Source organism: Podarcis vaucheri, assembly GCF_965113315.1.
Source record: "Podarcis vaucheri genome assembly, chromosome: 4".
Lineage (NCBI taxonomy): Eukaryota > Metazoa > Chordata > Lepidosauria > Squamata > Lacertidae > Podarcis > Podarcis vaucheri.
The window spans coordinates 26,959,488-26,980,108 of NC_138762.1; the positions used below are offsets into that span (position 1 = coordinate 26,959,488).

A 20,621-nucleotide genomic window follows, 5' to 3' on the forward strand; every position below is an offset into this window, starting at 1 on the left:
ACCTTCCCATGCTGATGAGACCCATCCACCCCTCATATCCCGCTATGGCATGTGCAGAAACCGCCTGCTTGACACAGCCAGAGGTGCATGCCATTGTCTCTTGAGACAGACAGATGCCAACAATAAGAAGCTTCCTTTGAATGACTTAAAGTTTAATTGGTTTACTCCTTACTTGCCTAGGGCATATGGAGGTAAATTAAGCCACCCACTCCTGGACAGACCAGCGTAGCAGTTACCCGTAATCATAGAGTTGTAGAGTTGGAAGGGACCCTGAAGTCATCTAGTCCATCACCCTGCAATGCACAAATCCCAAATAAAGTGTCCATGACAGATGGCCATCCATCCTCTGCTTATAAACCTCCATGGAAGGAGAGTCCACCACCTCTCATTGGAGTCTGTTCCACTGTTGAACAGCTCTTACTGTCAGAAAGTTCTTCCTGATATTTAATCAGAATCTCCTACCTTGTAACTTGAAGCCATTGGTTCAAGTCCTGCCCTCCAGAGCAGGAGAAAACAAGTTTGCACCATCTTCCATGTGATGGCCCTTTAGATATTTGAAGATGGCTATCACCATCGCCTCTCGGTTCCTCTTTTCCAGTTCCTTTAACCATTCATCCCCATCCTCCCTTCCTCCTTATTGCAATCAGGATGGGCTGGGCAGGAAGATGCAATTTACGTGGGGAAGAAGGTGCAGCAGAGTTGATTCTCCCTGCATGCCTTTCTGCCTATCATAATTCCATTCCCCCAGGCAGCAAAACAGAGAGCAGAGACAGCTCCAGTGTGTTCTGCTGCTGCTGCACCTTCTCCTGAGCTCACTTTGCTTTAGCAGGTCTCCTCTTGGAGAGAAAGAGGGTGGAAGAGGAGAAAGTAAGGAGCTGGCACCAGTGCTGAGCGGGGGGGAGGGGGGGAGAGAGACACTCTACACACCGCAGGGTATTACCTCTCTGGTGTCTCCCCTTCTGGGGCACCACTGGAGACCAAGGATTGCACCCCGCTGTAAGTGGCAGGTAGGTGATGGAAGGACCCTGAAATATACTCGGAGTCAAGTGTGGATTTCATTCTCTTTATTCAGCTCATAGTAGTGAGGAATGGGAGTTCCCCTGGAATGTCTGCTTTATATACATTATTTACACAATGGGCCCCACGTGATTGGCTAATTCCTGGATTCTCCTGTAGGCCATCAGGTTGCGGATTCACTTCCACCCGGAGTTGGATTGGGTGGCTCCTGTAGACCACTCTGACTGCTGCATTCTGAATCCTATTGTTCTAGGACCAATCAGACTGCTGTATTTTGGATCCTATTCAACTCAGTACATAACAGCTCCCAAGAGGCAGGGTAGCAAAGACCTCCCAGGGTGAGAGGGAGGAAAGCTCCCAGGTGAGAGCTGGGAAGGTCTGTCATTTTCTGTGCAGACCAGGATTAAGAGCTACTTTGACTAGAGAAAAAGATTCTGATTTTTTGCAGTTTCCCCCTGAATTTTTGATACTCTGCTCCTGATTTTCCCCGTCCCTCCTTTTTTATGTTGCTGTTATGAGAACCTGCATTTTATTATGGCTTTATTATGATCACATTTGTAGTCATATAATTGTTTTGGTGCTTATGCTGACATTTGTGTTCTGTGTTGCAAACTGCCCTGTAGTCTTTTGAGGAAGCAAATATATACAGAGAGAGATCTTTAATAAACAAACAAATTAAAGAGTGGAGGAGAAACTGCTTAGGGCTCTCTCTTTTTCTCCCTCCTCCCCCAGAGCAGAAAGCAAGGGAGGTTTGAGGAGAGGAGGAGGGGAGGTAAGATAAACCTTTCCAAGAAGAAAGCATCTGTGAGGAATGCCAGCACTTCCAGCATCCTCTCATTAAGGGTGGGGTGGGGCCCCCATGAATTTGCATTCACAACTCATCACTGAATGTTACAAAGAAGAGAGCAAGAGAAAAGGCTGTTCTTCCGCCTAACTTCCAGCCTGCAGAAAGCAGCAACTTTTCCACATCACTCGGTTGGCCTTGAACCAGTGCAACTTCAAATAGAGGGCTCCTTTAAATAGAGGACTGCCCTCTGTAAACTGGGACACATGGGGTCACTCTACTGTCACGGATGCTTTAGTTGAGATTCCTTCATTGCAAGGCAGAAGCATCGTGAGCCCCGCAGGGTGCCTGGGAGGTAGGCAGTGGCTCGGGTGCCCTGACTGCAGGGGGTTGAACTAGATAACTCTCGGGGTCCCTTCCAACTTTACAGTTCTATGATTCTATACTCTTTAAGGGTACAATGGGCCGCCTGTGATCCTCTAGTAGCTTGCCAGATTCCAAATCGCATCATCTCATTGGCCCTGCTGGTTGGGGGTTGATGGGAGCTGGATTTCAAGGACATTTTGACGGTGACTGGTTTCTCATCCCGCTTCTAGAGAGACCGGATTTTGGAGTGACTGTATTAAACAGTAGCAGCGTTCATTCATTCATTCAGATTTCTGGATTTCCACCCCTCCTTTTCTCAAATGAGCTCAAGCTGACGTACACACTTCTTGCCTCCCCTCCATTTTATTCTCACAACAACCCTGTGGAGTTGGTTAGGCTGAAAGATAGTGACTAGCCTGAGGTCACCCAATGGGCTTCATGGCTGAGTGCGGATTTGAACCCTGGTCTCTTGGCCCTTGACCAACACTCCTATACAGGGGGAGCTCCCTTTGCTCTGGCCCAGCTCCTGCCAAGCTAGCAGTTCGAAAGCATACCAACGCGAGTAAATAAATAGGTACCACTGTGGTGGGAAGGTAAACGGCGTTTCCATGCGCTCTGGTTTCCGCCACGGTGTTCCTTGCACCAGAAGTGGTTTAGTCATGCTGGCCACATGACCCGGAAAGCTGTCTGTGGACAAACGCCAACTTCCTCGGCCTAAAAGCAAGATGAGCGCCAGAACCCCATAGTCACCTTTGACTGGATTTAACCATTGAGGGATCCTCTACTTTTTTTTACCTAATCACTACACTACGCTGCTTCTTTGTAAAAAGAGTAAAACAGGGAAATAGCCTTAATGCAGTGTGTGTGGGGGGTGTCAGTGGAATCTTGAAATTAAGATAAGTAGAAGGCACATCTTCATTTTTCTGCTTAAAAGGTTTTGTTTTCCCCTATTTTCTTCTTGCTCGTGAACTGCCTGGGTTCTCTCAGGGCAGCAGGGGAGTTTGTGTTTTTTAATGGCCATGTTGTATGTATTCTGCTTAGTAAAATGCAGAATATATGTATATAACTAAAACCACTGGCGGAGGAAGAGTGGGGCGGGGGGAGTGCACTGCTCCCAGCAGCGCGATCCCGGTGGGGTTCCATCACGGCTGCCCCCCTGCCTGCGCTGGGTGCCCCGCCCCTGCAGGCGGCGCACCACGCCCCCAGAACGCGCACCACGCCCCTTTGGGCGTTGCACCCTGTCCCCGGGACGTGCACCAGCCCCTCCCCCACCTGCTCTCCGCCCCCGGTGCCAGAGCATGAAGCTGCACTACTGTCTAAAACCATGTATCCTCAAGACACAACAGTTTCCGCTCACCTTCACTGCAAGGAAACCAAAGCCTGGGTTAAGAGCCAGTGTGGCATAATGGTCAGAGTGTTGGACTAGGACGTAGGAGAGCAGGGTTCAAAGGGTGAAAATAAAATGGAGGGGATGTTTGGGAGCTGCACGGTCAGGGAAAAAACAATGCTGTCCAGGGCTGTAAAGACTGCGGAGAGAATAATTGGGTGCACTCTTCCCTCCTTGGATCAAATCTATGCTTCCAGGTGCTATAAGAAAGCTGCAGAGATAGTGCAGGATAGTGCACATCCCAGAAATGATCTCTTTCAGCTTCTGCCTTCTGAAAGAAGGTACAGGGTTGTAAAGACTAGGACTAGCTGCCTGAGAAACAGTTTCTATCCAAATGCAATTTTGGTTTTAAATGCAGTGTAAGGAGTCTCTATGGGAGTGCATTGTATTTTAAAAATGGGGTATCAGAGTTTTTAGGGAGCTAACCAGGTTGGGATAGCTTGGATAGCAGGCTTGTTGGTTTTGAATGTCTTATGTACCGGTAGATTTTTTCCCCCAATTTCGTTGTTCTATATGGGACAATGACAATAAAGATTATCGTATCGTATCAGCCATGAAGCTCACTGGGTGACCTTGGGCCAGTCACCATCCCTTAGCCTAATCTACCTCACAGTGTTGTTGTGAGGATGAAATGGGGAGGGGGACAACTGTGTACACCACCTTGAGATCATTGGAATATAAAGGTGGTATATACATGTAATCAATAACTAAATAAAGCACCACTGGGGTCTCTCACCACTTGGCTGTTAGGGTTGTGCACCACACTATGTTGTGTGCACAGCCCAAATATATAGAGAGGGCAAAGTTCACCTATGAAGTGGGTAATGGTAAAGTAAATGAGAAAGACTGCCCAGGGCTCCCTTGTCCTTCCACCCTGTATCACTGCACACTTGACTCAACTGAGCTCACGTTGTCTGGCATCAGCTGGAGATCCGGCCTGCAGACACTTTTCCAAAGCAGGGAGACAGATGGGTTATGTAAATAAGAACAACTCAAACGCAACAGATCTGTAGAGAGGAGTAGACAGAATTTCCCCTAGAGCCTCTGGAACTAATGGGCCGGTGACAATCATCACATAAAACTTACCAAGTGAGCTTTCAAACAGTACAGGAGAAAAGAAAAAAAAGTAGCCAGGATGAAAGAAAAACACAGACTTGTTTTGAAATCCATGCAGTGTAAAATTCTACTAGATTTGTATCTTAATTATCTAGCTGTTTAGAAGTGTTAACAATTAAGGATCATTATAGTGTAGTTTCCCTTTTTGTAATACTGTAATACACAAATATTTTGCTTTTCTGGGAAGAGGGTGGCTGGTAAAACCTGGAATGCAAACTTTTCTTTTTCAATAATCTTTATTCATGCATTCTCAATAGTAAATGCAGATAAACCGTCTCATTCAAAGGAACCCCCTATCCCCCCCCTTTCTCCCCATTCATCCCATATGTATATATCATCCACACAAGCTTTGTTCTTAATGCATTCTTGCCACAGCCCAGAGAATAGGCAGAGCTGGCATAACATTGCCAGGGTGTTATTCTGCATACGGATGCATATTGCCAGATCCATCCTCACTCCCAAGCATGATCAAGCCAATGCTAGGACCCACAGGTTGATGTTGGTCTCCTTCTTTGGTTGGAAGGGGCCCAAGGGTCATCTAGTCCAACCCCTGCAACGCAGGAATTTCAACTAAAACATTCATGACAGATGGCCTTTCATCCTAGGGCTGGAGGGTGGGGCACGGCAGGTGGGAAAAGCCATCGCCTGACAGGCAGCACAAAGTCTCTCTCCCCTCACCAAGATGCCCTGGCTGGTGGTGGTGCAGCACTGTGTTCCATGTGCTCTAATGGATGAGCCACCACTGCTTGTTAGGATTCCTTATCGCTGGGAAGGCCTCAGGCAAACATGCTTAGAAGCTTCCTTCAGACCTTTGGGCTGTATGTGTGAAAGTGGAGGGGTCACAGGGGGGGACAGGCATCTAGTGTAACAGGACATGTGGCCTCCTTGCCTGACATTGAAACCCAATTATCTGAGGAAATGAAAATGCACCGCACAATAACATGGTCAAATCATGCGTCGTGCTATGCTTTGTGTTAGTGGGGCACACCCTCTGACATTTCTCCAATGAAAATAGGGACGTCCCATTCCATAATGATTAGGGACTGGGTGGCACTGTGGGTTAAACCACAGACTTGCCGATCAGAAGGTCGGCGGTTCCAATCCCCGCAACGGGGTGAGCTCCCGTTGTTCGGTCCCTGCTCCTGTCAACCTAGCAGTTCGAAAGCACGTCAAAGTGCAAGTAGATAAATAGGTACCGCTTTGGCGAGATAAATAGGTACCGCTTTGGTACCGCTCTGGCGAACCGTGCACTGCTCTGGTTCGCCAGAAGCGGCTTAGTCATGCTGGCCACATGACCCGGAAGCTGTACGCTGGCTCCCTCGGCCAATAAAGCGAGATGAGCACCGCAACCCCAGAGTCGGTCACAACTGGTCCTAATGGTCAGGGGTCCCTTAACCTTTATTCCATAATGATTATTTTACTATTCATACCCCGCCCATCTTACTGGGTTGTCCCAGCCACACTGGGCAGCTTCCAACATATATAAAAACATAATAAAACATTAAACTTTAAAATACATTTAAAAATTAAAAAAATCCTTCCCTATACAGGATTGCCTTCAGGCGGCTCAGGGGTTGGATAAATCCTAACCAACATTTCTCCAATGAAAATAGAGACATCCTAATGGAAAACGGGACATTCTGGGATCAAATCAGAAACAGGAATGGTTTCCCTAAATCCAGGACCATCTCTGGAAAATTAGGGACACTTGGAGGGTCTGCTGGGGTAAAGGGAGAGAATGTGAGCTCTGGTTTCTGTTAGTATCTAATCTCCGCTGGGGGGGACACGGGTGGCGCTGTGGGTTAAACCACAGAGCCTAGGACTTGCCGATCAGAAGGTCGGTGGTTCGAATCCCCGCGACGGGGTGAGCTCCCGTTGCTCGGTCCCTGCTCCTGCCAACCTAGCAGTTCGAAAGCACTTCAAGTGCAAGTAGATAAATAGGTACCACTCCAGTGGGAAGGTAAATGGCGTTTCCATGTGCTGCTCTGGTTCACCAGAAGTGGCTTAGTCATGCTGGCCACATGACCCGGAAGCTGTACACCGGCTCCCTTGGCCAATAAAGCGAGATGAGCGCCGCAACCCCAGAGTCGGCCATGACTGGACCTAATGGTAAGGGGTCCCTTTACCTTTTAATCTCCGTTGGGATGTGTGGGAAAATCTAGAGGTAGGCCATCAATCTATAATGTCGTTCTGTTCATTGGTTCATCAGCAGCTGACACCTGTGAGAAAAGGGCCTGGTGTGTGTGTGTGTGTGTGTGTGTGTGTGTGTGTGTGTGTGAAAGAGAGAGAGAGAGAGAGAGAAATTTGAGAAAGTTGTCAGCCTGTGGTGCCTGACTGCTTCTTAACGGCTGACAGAGCATGTGACAGTTCAGTGAGCTGACAAGCAGAGAGTACAGGGGAGATTAATTACTTCTAATGAGTAGCAATGTGGCTTTGTTGAAAAGCGGATTCTGGAGCTAGCTCATAAAATGAGAGATACTCCAGCCCAGATTCATTATGATTTGGTTCTCCTCAGTGAAAACTTAACCAATCTTTGGTCTCTCTCTTTCTCTCACAAACACACAAAAACACACTGCTAGGGAATTTTATCTGGCTGATTATATAAAACACAGTAGAGAAGGAAGTTGATTCCAGATTCAACTTGATTCCATATTCAACAATCAACCAATCTGGCTGAAATTTGTTGTATCCTGGCTTTAGTTTCCTTTCTAGGATTGTCTCCTTGATTTATACAAATTAAAATTGTTATGTGCTGAAGTTCTCACCCTGGGCCAGCAGGGGGATACTGTAGATAGTTATGCAAATAAGGGATCGAAAGTGACGTTCAGTGATTGGATAGTTTTAGAAAATTGTTAGTTACATTGTACTGGAGCTCTATATAAGCAGGCTGACTGAACCCTTCAGTTCAGTTCTGTCCTGGCCTGTGAATAAACAAGAGCTGCTTGAAGAATCGCTGTGTCGTCTGATATGTTCACCCACAACTTAACAAAAATGGCTGTTCTAGGTACTCAGGAACTCCTTTACAGCAATGTAAATCAAGAGGAACCTCAGACCTTGCTGGGTCACGCTAGTAGTTAATGTCGCCTAGTCCCTGTCTTTAATACTGCTAGTAAATGCTTAAGGAAGTACAACACAACACAAAACACTCCAAACACAACACTTGCAACACAAAACATTCCAAAATCTGCAACATACTGTATTTTGACATCATTGGAAGATCTGATTTTCACTGGGAGGAACTTCTTCCTGTTTCTTCATTCAATATTAGCCACAGCTAATATTCCCTCTTTACTCCCAAAGCTCTGTCTCAGTCTGTGGTTTATGAGGACCAAAGAACACATTTACATTGGAGTTCTGTAATTTTCACTTAAAAGTAATTAACCGGGGGAGGGGGGGTAATTGACTAAGAGGAGCAGGGCAGAGGAAGGGAGTTAACAGCCATTTCCCCCAATCTAAATTGCACCTGAACCTCAAAACTACCATGCCCCCCTTAGGAATCCAAAACAGGTGCTTCTGTTTCCCCCTCAGCTGATCTCAACCCCAACAGCTCAGAGTGAAAAGGAATGAAATCCTTTGGATATGTTGCTGTGCTCCAATCCACACAGAGAGAGCCATGGGGAGAAGAGACAGCCAGTGTTCAGATCTGAAGCTCACCTTACTCTGTTCTTTCTAGGAAAGAAAGCTGCACTTGTGATCAGCTGAGCCTGATGCTCACAAGGAGATGAGGACTCACTGAATGGACTCAGGTGAGTGATCTTGTAGAAGGCAGAGGGAAAATCAGATTTTTGTATGTGTTTACTTGGGATTTTAAAGAGCATTTTTCTTTCAGGAAAGAAAGTTCAGGGCTGTCTTTAGCATATGCGCTGCTGGGGTGCAAAGATCTGCCCAGCACCCCAAAATTAACTTTTATTGAGCTTTTTTTGGGAGGGAAGAAGCCGAAACTGTTGATTTTTTTTTAGGGGGGGGGAATTCGCTCACCTGTTACAATGACACAGCAGAAAACTGCTTGACTCGTCAGGAATATTTGACGCTACAGAGTAACAGAACCATGGGGGAGGGGGACAGGGACTTCCACTCCCTTGCTTTTTGTTGCTGCCGATCGAGAGGCGCCCCCCAGAATTCGGCGCCTGGGTGCCCCGCACCCCTTGCACCCCTGGGTAAAGACAGCCCTGAGAAAGTTGGCAATCTTTTGTTCAAAGCAGGGACAGCCAATGTAGTACCTTCCAGAAGATGTTGGACTACAACTCCCATCATCCTGAATCACTGGCTATGTAAGCTGGGAATCATGGGAGCTGTAGCCCAATAATATCTGGGAGGCGTTATGTGGGCAAACTCTGGCTTAAACAATAATCCAAAATGGTTCGTTATAATTTTGGTCTCCAGCGCTATCCAAAAGAAAAACAGTGCTCACCACAAAAAGTATTCATCGATACATGCTATTTTATTTCCCACCTTTATGGTTTTTTCACCTGTTGAGTAAAAATGTTAGAAAGATACTAGATTACTAGCAAATCTTTCATTATTATTTTAATAGATAAACGACATGTAAATATTAAGCAAATTAAGATTGTCTTAAAAATAAACGTGTGAATATGTGTAATGATTAATGTACCATGAAAAATCTTCAAAATGTGCCTTTCTCCATGTGCTGAGGCCCATAATTGCTTGTTACACCTCTCCTGAATAGCAAAAGAGGTAAGATTAATTCCAGGGAAGGACCATTGTTTTAGGTCTCTTAGCACGTTAACGCTTATACATGTACTTCTGAATATTTTAAGACAGAAGATTTATTCTGTCTTGAAAAATCTTTGAGAAGCAGGACATGATGAATGTCGTCTAGAAACATTATTGATATTATCACACCTGTTAGAGACAGGATTAAACTTCAACTCAGCTCAAATGGCTGTAAGAATCAGTCCTCGGAATTGAACTTCAAGACTTATTGCAAGACCCAAATCATTCCTGAAAGGTCAATTTCACAACTACCATATTTTTCGCTCTATAAGATGCACCAGACCACAAGACACACCTAGTTTTTGGAGGAGGAAAACAAGAAAAAAAATATTCTGAATCTCAGAAGCCGGAACAGCAAGAGGGATCGCTGCACAGTGAAAGCAGCGATCCCTCTTGCTGTTCTGGCTTCTGGGATAGCTGCGCAGCCTGCATTCGCTCCGTAAGACGCACACACATTTCTCCTTACTTTTTAGGAGGGAAAAAGGGAGACTTATAGAGCAAAAAATACAGTAAGTTACAAGCACATGGAAATACCCACTTACCCACTTAGTAACATTAAATAACTGATTTAAAAAGCCACCCTTGTGTTTATCTAATAGCCATTGAAAAATGACGTTCTCACAGATCTATTTATTAAAATCGTGCTGGTTGTGGGATAACCAGCCTCATATAACCAACATGTGGTATTATCATATCACACAGGAAGCTGGAATTTGGAATACTCAGGGTTCTTTATACAGTGGTACCTTGGTTTACGAACTTAACCCATTCTGGAAGTCTTAAACCGAAACTGTTCTTAAACTGAGGCGTGCTTTCCCTAATGAGGCCTCCCGCCACCTGTGCCCTTCCACCATTCGGATTCCGTTCTTAGACTGAGGCAAAGTTTGCAAACTGGGACACTACTTCCGGTTTTGCGGAGTTCGTAAACTGAATCGTTCGTAAACAGGACTTTTCTTAAACCGAGGTACCACTGTACCATGTTTACTAGAGAAGCATAAAAGTCTGATATTTTTTACCTTTCTGCCTCAAGATGTAATGTATGAAATCTGCTTCATAACAGCTGTCAACCCAGGCCTGTGAGGTTTATTTTTTTCATAGCGCAATCCAATGCATGGCGACTCAGTAATGCTCCCTGATTTCAAAGGGGTTTGCTCCTGGGTAAATGGATCTAAGTATGGCGTCTCATATGGGACGTGGGTGGTGCTGTGGTCTAAACCACAGAGCCTAGGGCTTGCCGATCAGAAGGTCGGCAGTTCAAATCCCCGCGACGGGGTGAGCTCCCGTTGTTCAGTCCCAGCTCCTGCCCCCCAGCAGTTCAAAAGCACATCAAAGTGCAAGTAGATAAATAGGTACCACTCCAGCGGGAAGGTAAACGGCATTTCCGTGCGCTGCTCTGGTTCGCCAGAAGTGGCTTAGTCATGTTGGCCACATAACTCGGAAGATGTCTGCGGACAAACACCAGCTCTCTCGGCCTATAGAGCGAGATGAGCGTGCAACCCCAGAGTCATCTGCGACTGGACCTAGCGGTCAGGGGTACCTTTACCTTTACCTATGGCGTCTCATGTACTTGAAGCATCCTCAGACTGGAGTGAAGGGATGTGATTTACAACAGCAGTCAGAAATGGGTAGTATTCAACTAAGTTTTTCTCCGAGTAGACCTAATGAAATGAATGGCCGTGACTAAGTTAGGTGCATTAATTTCAATAGATGTACTCCGAGTAAATACACAGTTGAATACCACCTTGTATTTGTTAGGACAAATATAAATGTTTTCCCAAGTGGTAAGCAGAGAAGAGGGAAAAAGGCACAGAAGCCAGACATCAAGAGTTACAGTTATTCTTAACTAGTGTTCAATTATTTATTATGTCAATCTTGTAAAATATTTAAACCCATTTCTTCAGTGATTAAAAAAGGGGGGGGGAATCAGAGCACTGTTGCAGATAATGGATGAGATCCTTCTGCAAGGCACAGATGGAGCATTCCTTGTTTGCCTTCATTTCATTGGACAGAGGGTGGAGGAGACGCGTGAGCAGTGTTGCACTGAAACAGGGGTGTGTTATAAATAGCTTATGATAGAATTGCAAACCCAAATGAAAAATGAAAATATCTTTTAACTAGGAGAGGATTTTCCTAACTCTACATCACAATTAATTCTGCTCCAGCTTCCATTAGTGGCTGAGCACAGAATTGGATGTCAGCATCAACTCCCTGCATGCTTGCTACCTTTGCAAAAGCATTCCATATTACCCCCTGTTCCTAAAAGCATTGCTGTCATGCTACATAAATACATTTTTAAGAATTCTAGGCAGAGTTCTGCTTTGAGAGCATGGTGCTAAAAATAGCTCCTCCTCCCACAATGTTTTCATTACAGAAATAGGTGCAAGGCAATTGGATTGTGATCACTGGCATATACTCTGCCGGCAAACTCTACTGCTGGACGAATGGTAGGCAAGATGAGTACCTTAAGGATAAGTCTCACTCTTTATAAAATTGAGAGTTGCGGCTCCAAAGAGCTGGTTCATGGCTGAATTAAGCCATTATAAGGGTCACCAACTCCATTCGCCTTCGTGACATTAATGCAAGGGTTTGTGGTGGGGGCGTTTTCAGAGTAGACTGGCAGGCAGGAGATGTTCAAGCCTCTCCCTGCCTGCAGATTCTCACCTGCATGTCCTCATCTCCTCCAAACAAATTTGAAGGGCTTTGCCCAACCAGGCCAGGAGCAGGGAACCGTTTTCAATCCTAGGGCTGAATTCTCATCTCTAGAACCTTCTACAGATTCAGCCTCCTAACCTTTCCCTCTAAGTCTCTCTTCTGTGATGTATTGACACATGTGGGTATGGGACCACACATCCTCATTTTTACATCCTTAAAATATCAGTGACTTCTTCTCTTTCCATGGTTCATCTTGCATAACATAAACCCCTGCATGTTTTTCATAAACTAAACCATTCAGTATCCCATTATTACATCCATCAAAACTTATTTACACTGTTGAATTTATCTTGATGCTGCCAGCGTTTTCAGCTGTACACTGTTATTTCCCATTTATTCAATAAACGTTTTCCAATCTTCTCAAACATATGTTCTTCCTGCTCTCTTATTCTATATGTTAAGTCTGCAAGCTGCGTATATTCTGTCAACTTGGGTTGCCATTCTTCTTTGGTTGGGACCTCGCTTGTTTTCCATTTTTGGGCTAACAAAACACGGGCTGCAGTAATAGCATACATAAATAACCTTTTTTGACACCTGGGAATTTCAGTCTGAATTATCCCCAACAGAAAGGACTCCAGGTTTTTTGGGAATGTACTTTTAAACATTTTTTCCAATTCATTATGGATCATTTCCCAATACTCTTTTACCCTTTTACAACTCCAAGTTATCATCTGACTTGCCTTTGAGCCAGAAGAATTACCATGAGGAGATTTTGTGGGATAACCAATCACATCTAACCAACATGCTTAAGTCTAAATAATGCATGAAGGGTTTTAGACCATAGAGTAAGCTGTGCCGGCAGAATTAGCTATTCCACTTCCCCTTATTTGTGAGGAAATAGGTAATCAAGTCTTTGCTCCCCCCCCCCTCCAGTCTACCTGTGAATTCAGCGTGTGAGGAGGTCTGAGCTGGTTGTTCCAGCTCAGTCGCATAACTTTCACCAGCCTTTTTCATGTTCCTATACCATCAGTTTAGGAACTTTTAGCACTTTGTAACTAAGCTACATTTTATTGCCTGTGAGACTTTTTTGACTCATGTATGGAAAAGCATATGAATCTGACCTTTGGAGAGTTTGTGAGTAAATCATTTTTTAACTTGCCAGGCATGTGGTCTTTTCCTATGCTGGGGGTAGAGGGAAACTTTGGAAGGAACTTTTTTTAAAAAATAAATATTTTATTAAATTTTCACAATAAAAAACGTACAAAAACAGAAAAAATACAAAATCACAAAAAACAATACAATACAAAAATACAAACATTAAACACATCAAAAGAAAAAGAAAAAAGAGATAAAAACACATATAGTAATAACAACAAAAAACAAAAATTCCCTCTTTCTTAATTTCTCATCTTCAATTAACTTATTTTCCCGACTTCCTCACGTCTCCCGTTCTTGTATCCCTTTTTAGAAATTACTTCAACAAATTCATATCCTGTTACAGATAGGTAGCCGTGTTGGTCTGCCATAGTCAAAATAAAAAAATTCCTTCCAGTAGCACCTTAAAGACCAACTAAGTTAGTTCTTGGTATGAGCTTTCGTGTGCATGCACACTTCTTCAGATACACTGAAACAGAAGTTGCCAGATCCTTCTATATAGTGAGAAGGTGGGGAGGGGTATTACTCAGAAGGGTGGTGGGAATGGGAGATTGGCAGATAGCTGAGACCTGGTCTGAACAAAGACATTGGATTCTTATCTCATTATACATGACTAAGCCATTTTTCACCTTCTCACCCCTTGCCTTTTCCTGTAAGACCTATTGCAGTCGTTAAGAGTCGTCAACAGGCTCATCTCAGCTATCTGCCAATCTCCCATTCCCACCACCCTTCTGAGTAATACCCCTCCCCACCTTCTCACTATATAGAAGAATCTGGCAACTTCTTTTTCAGTGTATCTGAAGAAGTGTGCATGCACACGAAAGCTCATACCAAGAACTAACTTAGTTGGTCTTTAAGGTGCTACAGGAAGGAATTTTTTTATTTAAATTCATATCCTATTAATTTATCTATTGTTAATCCAATCTTACATTTTACTTTGTTGCTAAAGCCCCTGCGATTCATTTCAATGTCCTTAACATTCATAAATTTTACAGTATTTCTGCAAATAAATTTTAAATTTCTTCCAATCTTCCTACACCGTCTCCTCTCCCTGGTCTCGGATTCTGCCAGTCATTTCCGCCATCTCCATATAATCCATTAGTTGCATCTGCCAATCTTCCAAGGTGGGTAGATCTTGTGTCTTCCAATGCTTTGCGATGAGGATTCTTGCTGCTGCTGTGGCATACATAAAAAAAGTTCTATCCTTCTTTAGCACCGATTGGTCCACTATGCCCAGGAGGAAGGCCTCTGGTTTCTTTGGGAAAGTATATTTAAATACCTTTTTCAGTTCATTATATATCATTTCCCAGAAGGCCTTGATCCCTGGGCACGTTCACCAAAGGTGAAAGAATGTACCTTCAATCTCTTTACATTTCCAACATTTGTTATCGGGCAAATGATATATTTTTGCAAGCTTGACTGGGGTCATGTACCACCTGTACATCATTTTCATAATATTCTCTCTTAAGGCATTACATGCCGTAAATTTAATCCCGGTGGTCCACAACTTCTCCCAGTCCGCAAACATAATGTTATGGCCTATGTCTTGTGCCCATTTTATCATTGCCGATTTTACTGTTTCTTCCTCAGTATTCCATTTCAACAGCAGATTATACATTCTCGAAAGTGTCTTTACATTGGGTTCTAACAGTTCTGTTTCCAACTTTGATTTTTCCACCTGGAAACCAATTTTTTAATCCAAATTATAGACCTCTCTTATTTGAAAATAATGTAACCAGTCTCGCACCTTCTCTTTAAGTTTGTCGTAACTCTGCAATTTCAATTTATCACCTTCCTGTTCTCTTTGGAAGGAACTTTTAAAGGAGACAATTTTGGTACTCACTTGGAAGGGCTTTATATAGGCTTTACAGTCTATATTTCCATGCTGTACTTTGCTGCATATTTTGTGTTCAAAAAGAACAGGGACATCATTAGCGGATGGCCTGAGCCTTGGATCTTTTGGGTCCAGCGCCTGCTTTGCAGAGGGTGGGGTGGGTTATTCAGCAGCTATTTGTGCTCACGAGGTAGTTGAGCATAATGCTGCTTAATTCTAAATACAGAGGTATGTGATGCAAATAGGGATTGAAGGATGTGTCCATTTTGTTTCTATCAGTTTATGTTTTTTCCCAGTCTTAAATTCACTTCTCCACATTTCTGCAGTAATTTGTGTGTGAGCATGTTTTGTTTTGTTTTAAAAAACTCCTGAAAATTCATCAGCATTTTAGGGCAAAATTTTCGCAAGAAACACATTTTTGTATGTACAGTAGTTTTGACTAATTACACATTTTTGCAAGTCGCTTTTCCTAATATATACTTTTGCAAACACTGTTTGGTTGGAGAATAGAAAATAAGAGCAAATTTTGAAGGATGGCTTTGCTTCGGTTCTCATGTTGTTTTAGAAATTGTAATTTTTTTCCATTCTGCTTTAAATGTGTACTGAATCAAATCTCTGCCCTATACCTAAGCGCGCATAACATGTTCTTCCTTTCGCTTGGGGGGAAGGGGGGAAGCGCATGGGTTTTAAAATGTAAATCTGTCGTTGTATGATGAAATTACTGCCCAAGGTCTTAGCATTCTCTTTTTTATTTTTTTTATTTTAAATAAAAAGTGTTTTTATGAATGAAAAATAGTTGTAGAATCAATGTCTCTTTTTTTAGAAATTAAAAGAAAAAGAATGTGCTTTTCAGAAAGCTCATTCTTGGACCAGTGTAAATCTTCCTCTCCAGTACATGTAAAGTCCCTCATTAACAAGCTGAGCGTTACCATCAAGACACGACAGCAGCTGGCACTGAATCTGAGAATAGAATTATTCATTGCCATGGTTACCAGTACTGGAAATATTACCCTCTGCTATCACTGTAAACAAAGATCCTTTCAAGACAGTCTAAAAATCAGAGCAAAAACAATTAGTGAAAATTATACATTGTACAGGAGTGAAATTCACACATGCGGTAAGTGGCAGAGCTTTCTAGTATGGGAAGGGAAGAGTTCTCCTGTGATCAAGCCACTAATCCAGGATTAAAGGAGGCCAACTTTTGGGAAGCTGAAATGCAAGTTCGACACAGATATTCATCTGATCAGTGGAACAGAAGCAAGCCTTTAAAAATATGAAGAAGCTTATGATGTAACACAGCGTCCTTAGAGAACAGAGCCTAGGATAAGAGGCATGTTTCTTTTTCCTCTTACAATGCACTGAGATTCAGTGGTAAAGAAATCTCAGGAGTGGAATAGGATTGTTCCTAGGATGACAGCGTTGATTTCTTTCAAAGCTGAAAACCTGCATGAATGTAAATGAACTGACATCTATGTAGCCTCAGCCCTCATCATCACCACCACCACCTCTTGCCAAAAGCAGCAGCCGGAGATGAAATGATTGGCTTTACCTTTAGATGTGTTACCACCCGGCGATAATTTATAGTATAGGGTTGGGGAACCTGTGGCCCTCGGAATGTTGCTGGACTACAACTCCCATCATCCCTGACCAATGGTAATCATAGAATCACAGAAACACAGATTTGTACAGTTGGAAGGGATCGTGAGGGTCATCCAACGCCCTGCAATGCAGAAATCTTTCACCCAGCATGAGGCTCAAACCCACAACCCTGAGGTTAAGAGCCTTGAGCTCTACCAGCTGAGCTGGTAAATGCATCTGTAGGCACCTCTGCAAAAGCTACTGGGTAATGCTGGCTGCGACTGATGGAAGCTGGAATCCAACAATATCTGGAAGGTCACAGGTTCTGTGTAGTTTACTGCCTAGAATCAGATTCCAAATTGTAGTACTTTGGAAGACAAGGAGTCAAGAGAAGGACTTTTCATCATCCATTGTGGCAATCTTCCATTGGTGTTAAGCTACGGCCTCACTTCCTGCTTGCGCTATCTTCCTCCGATCATGTCTGCCCAGTCCAAGGTTCCTCAGCCCTTTAATCCTGTCCGGTCTCAGTCCTGCCCCAAAGCCAGACATGCCCTGAGCCCAAACTGCTCCTGAGAATGAGATCGCTATTGGGCCTGACAATATTCTTAGTCAAAGTCATCAGACAGCCCTTGGCATCAGCACAGTTTCCTTTCTCACAGGATTAATCAGCATTGGTTGAGGAAAGATTGAAAGTCAGAAGCGAATAAACTGAGAATGTCTTCCAGAACTGGACAGGGCTTTCGGAGTCTTTGAACCATAGCTCTAAAATAATCACACAGCTGAGTGTCTTGAGGTGATTGAAATGTTTGGGGGCTGTGGTTTGCCAGCAGTCTTGAAAATATGGAGGATCCTATCAAACACACGCACACAACCTCTGTCGATTTTGCACAGATTCAGATAAGAGGCCGCGATGCAAGACAGACAAAACCTGGCTCCTCTCACGCCTCTCCAGCAACATCTTTCTCATCTAACCTGCTACTCCTCCTTCAGTACATGCTAACTATTCTGCTGAGAGGATGCAAAAGCACAATGTGCGTCAAGGGGTACGGTTTGGTCTTTCCTTGTAATGTTCATTTAGAGGGATACCAATGAACCACTCATCAAGGGATTTATTTTTTTTAAATTGCATGTAGTTTTTGTTGGTTGTAAGCTTTGACCAAAAAAGAGGCTTATAAATATTTTAAAATAAACAGCCCAAAGGGTGAGGCTGTGGAAGGGAGGTAAGTTTTTCTTTCTTCACCATCCACAGCCCAATTCTATGCATGTCTACTCAGTCCCATTGAGTTTAATGGATCCCAGGTAAGCGTGTATAGAAGTGCACTTTATAACAGAGCCAAAGATCGGGGGGACGGCAATGCCGTGTTGTGTGTGTCATCAGGAAGGAGGTGCATTGTCAGGAAGAAGCCTTGCCCAGCTTCAATGGCTGTGGCTCCTCCTCTCTCATGCTCAGGAGGAGCTTACCTTTGATGCTGTGCCACGCTCAGCTCAGCAGTTCGGCCTCCTCCACCCCCCCAATTTTGGAGGGGCTGAGCCTCCTGCTAAAGAATATTGAGGGGGCTGACGACACCTCTGCCCTCTAGGGTTGGAGCGGCTGCCCTATAAATGGTGTGTGTGTGTGTGTTTCTTTCTGTATTTAAAATACTGGCCCTTTATCAAAGCATATGACACAGAAAATACTAGCAGACCAAAGCATTCCCCATAATTCAAAAGTAATTTAATTACCAATTTGGTTTCTCATGACATTAATTTCAGAACTGAATAATCCTTCTTCGTGCAAATGTCAGCAACAGGAAGTCAAGTGGACTGCAAAACCCCAGGCGCCGTATCTATAAAACCAGGAGACAACTAACCCAGACTAATTCAATTAGAGTTTGGGGATTTCAGAAAATGTAGCTTTGCTGAAACTAGGTATTCTAGATTAATTGAATTGTACATGGAGCTAAACCGAGAAAGGCTAGTAGTGGAAAGTTTCTGGGTTTCTATACAAAATGCTGCAGTTTAGTTTAACAGAATGTTGGGAGTTCTGAGTTCAAATCATCGCTTTGCAAAGAAATCGCAGGGTAAGCTTAGTCAAGTCACCATTTCGCTATTTCAGTGCACCATCCAAAAGATAACAGCAACATAGAGCTGCACAACAAGGTTTGTCTGAAATCAAACAAAATAAATCTGCAAAGCAAATCATAAGCATTACATAAGTGAAATGCTGCATACAGACCATATATTTTAAGTACATTTTAAGCCTCCTGTCAAGATTCCTGGGGAATTGTAGTTTACTAATCATAGAGCTGTAATTCCCAACACCCTTAACACTTAAAATATGGTTTCCAGGATTGGGGGGGGGGGGAGGAAAAAGTACTTAAAATGTATGGTGTGAACACATCCACATCCACCCATCTGAACCCTTCCCAAGGGCTGAGTACAGACCCAGAATTCTTTGTGCTGATGCACTGACCTGGGTGTAGCTAATTACTGTAGACATTTTAAGGCCACAATAAACCTATTCAGCCCTCAGTTCTAAAAACAGCCACATCTCTCCCATTGAGAACTTCTGAAGCCACCCATAATAAAAAAAAACCTGCACAATGTGGAGAGCCTTGGCTTGTGGCCCTTGCTTTAGAGTCCAGTTCCAAAAGCTTTGGGAATTCCTCTATGCCCAGAGCATCAAAGCCAAAGGCCTTTGAATTCTGTTGCTGGCTTTAAGGATTTCATTGCTGCTGGAGCATATTACCATTCCCCCGCTTAGTAAAGTGTGTGCCCTGTGTGGGGGTACGCAGGATGCCAAGCTAGAGGTAAGGCATGGATTCCGCAAGACATGCAACTCTCATGTATTCTAGGAAATCTTCACTGCTGAGTCCATCTAGGCTCTCCCACAAAACAAAGAAAATCAGCCGAAGACTGCAAATGTGTTCTACCCTCATATTGTTTCTGAATGTCAGTATTAGAGTTCAGCTTAGCCCCCCCCCCCGATACCTGATCCAGCAAGTGATCTATGCATATGACAGCTTTTTGCATATGGCAGAGGTTTTCAACCTTTTAGGGCCCATGACTCCCTTGACCAGCTACATTCTTTCTGCAGCACCCCTGGGGGGCTCAGAAGCCCAGTTATGTCACCCCTTGCCTGCCAAGCTGGCAGCCTCTCACCCTTTTTCAAACACCCTCCTTTGTGGAGGCACCATTTGCTTAAGGCAGTGTTTTTCAACCACTGTTCCGCGGCACACTAGTGTGCCGCGAGATGTTGCCTGGTGTGCCGTGGGAAAAATTAAAAAATTCGAAAGATTATTTTTTTTTAAAAAAAAAGTCAAATTTTCGATTGGGGCGCCGTCCCCGGAGGGAGGCGGGCGAGTCGGGCGGCGAGATGCGGAGCGGCGGCGGCGAGGAGAGGCCACCCAGCACGGGGCTCTCGCTGCCTGCCTGCCTGGCTGCCTGCGAGCTCGGCGGGCAGCGCCTCCGTCCGCAGCACCCGCCTCGCGGCTCTCATTCCCTGCCCCTGCCAAAGCTCACCCAGCCAAGCCGCGCTCTCCTTCCTGCCTCGCTTTGCTGCCTCCTCCCCCCCCACCCCCAAAGCTTGGAGGTTCCCTGGCGCCGGCCCGCAGGTTTGACCCCCTTCTCACACCTGTTCGCGCTCCTTGCACAGAAAGGGGCGGATGGGGAGGAACGGGGCTCGCCGCTGCCTCCGCTCGCCCTCCCCCCTCCTTCGTGCGTCCCTCCCGGCGTGACGCTGTGCGCTGACGTCACGGGGCTGTAACGTGGTGTGCCTCGAGATTTTTTTCATGAGACAAGTGTGCCTTTGCCCAAAAAAGGTTGGGAAACACTGGCTTAAGGAACTTGCAGACAGGGCTGCAGTAACAAACAGCTGTGCAAGCCTTTGGGAGGCAGAGATGCCAGAGGACATCAGACGATGGAGGGAAGGAAAGAAAGAAAGAGGGACAGAGGACAGTGTTGCCCGCGGCAGCAGTGACTGGGGACCATTGGGACTGGTAGGGCGGAACACATTCTTA

General features: G+C 44.5%; 1 protein-coding gene across 1 annotated transcript in view; it reads left to right on the forward strand.

Annotated features, from left to right (window-relative positions):
• LOC309531038 (uncharacterized protein) overlaps positions 1–20,621 on the forward strand; it is a 99,611-nt gene that overhangs the window by 42,042 nt on the left and 36,948 nt on the right. Inside the window, exon 4 of the mRNA XM_082220363.1 lies at positions 8,344–8,416. Coding sequence (XP_082076489.1) covers positions 8,344–8,372 — 29 coding nt within the window. The 3' untranslated portion in view covers positions 8,373–8,416. The remainder of the gene's footprint in view (positions 1–8,343; positions 8,417–20,621) is intronic.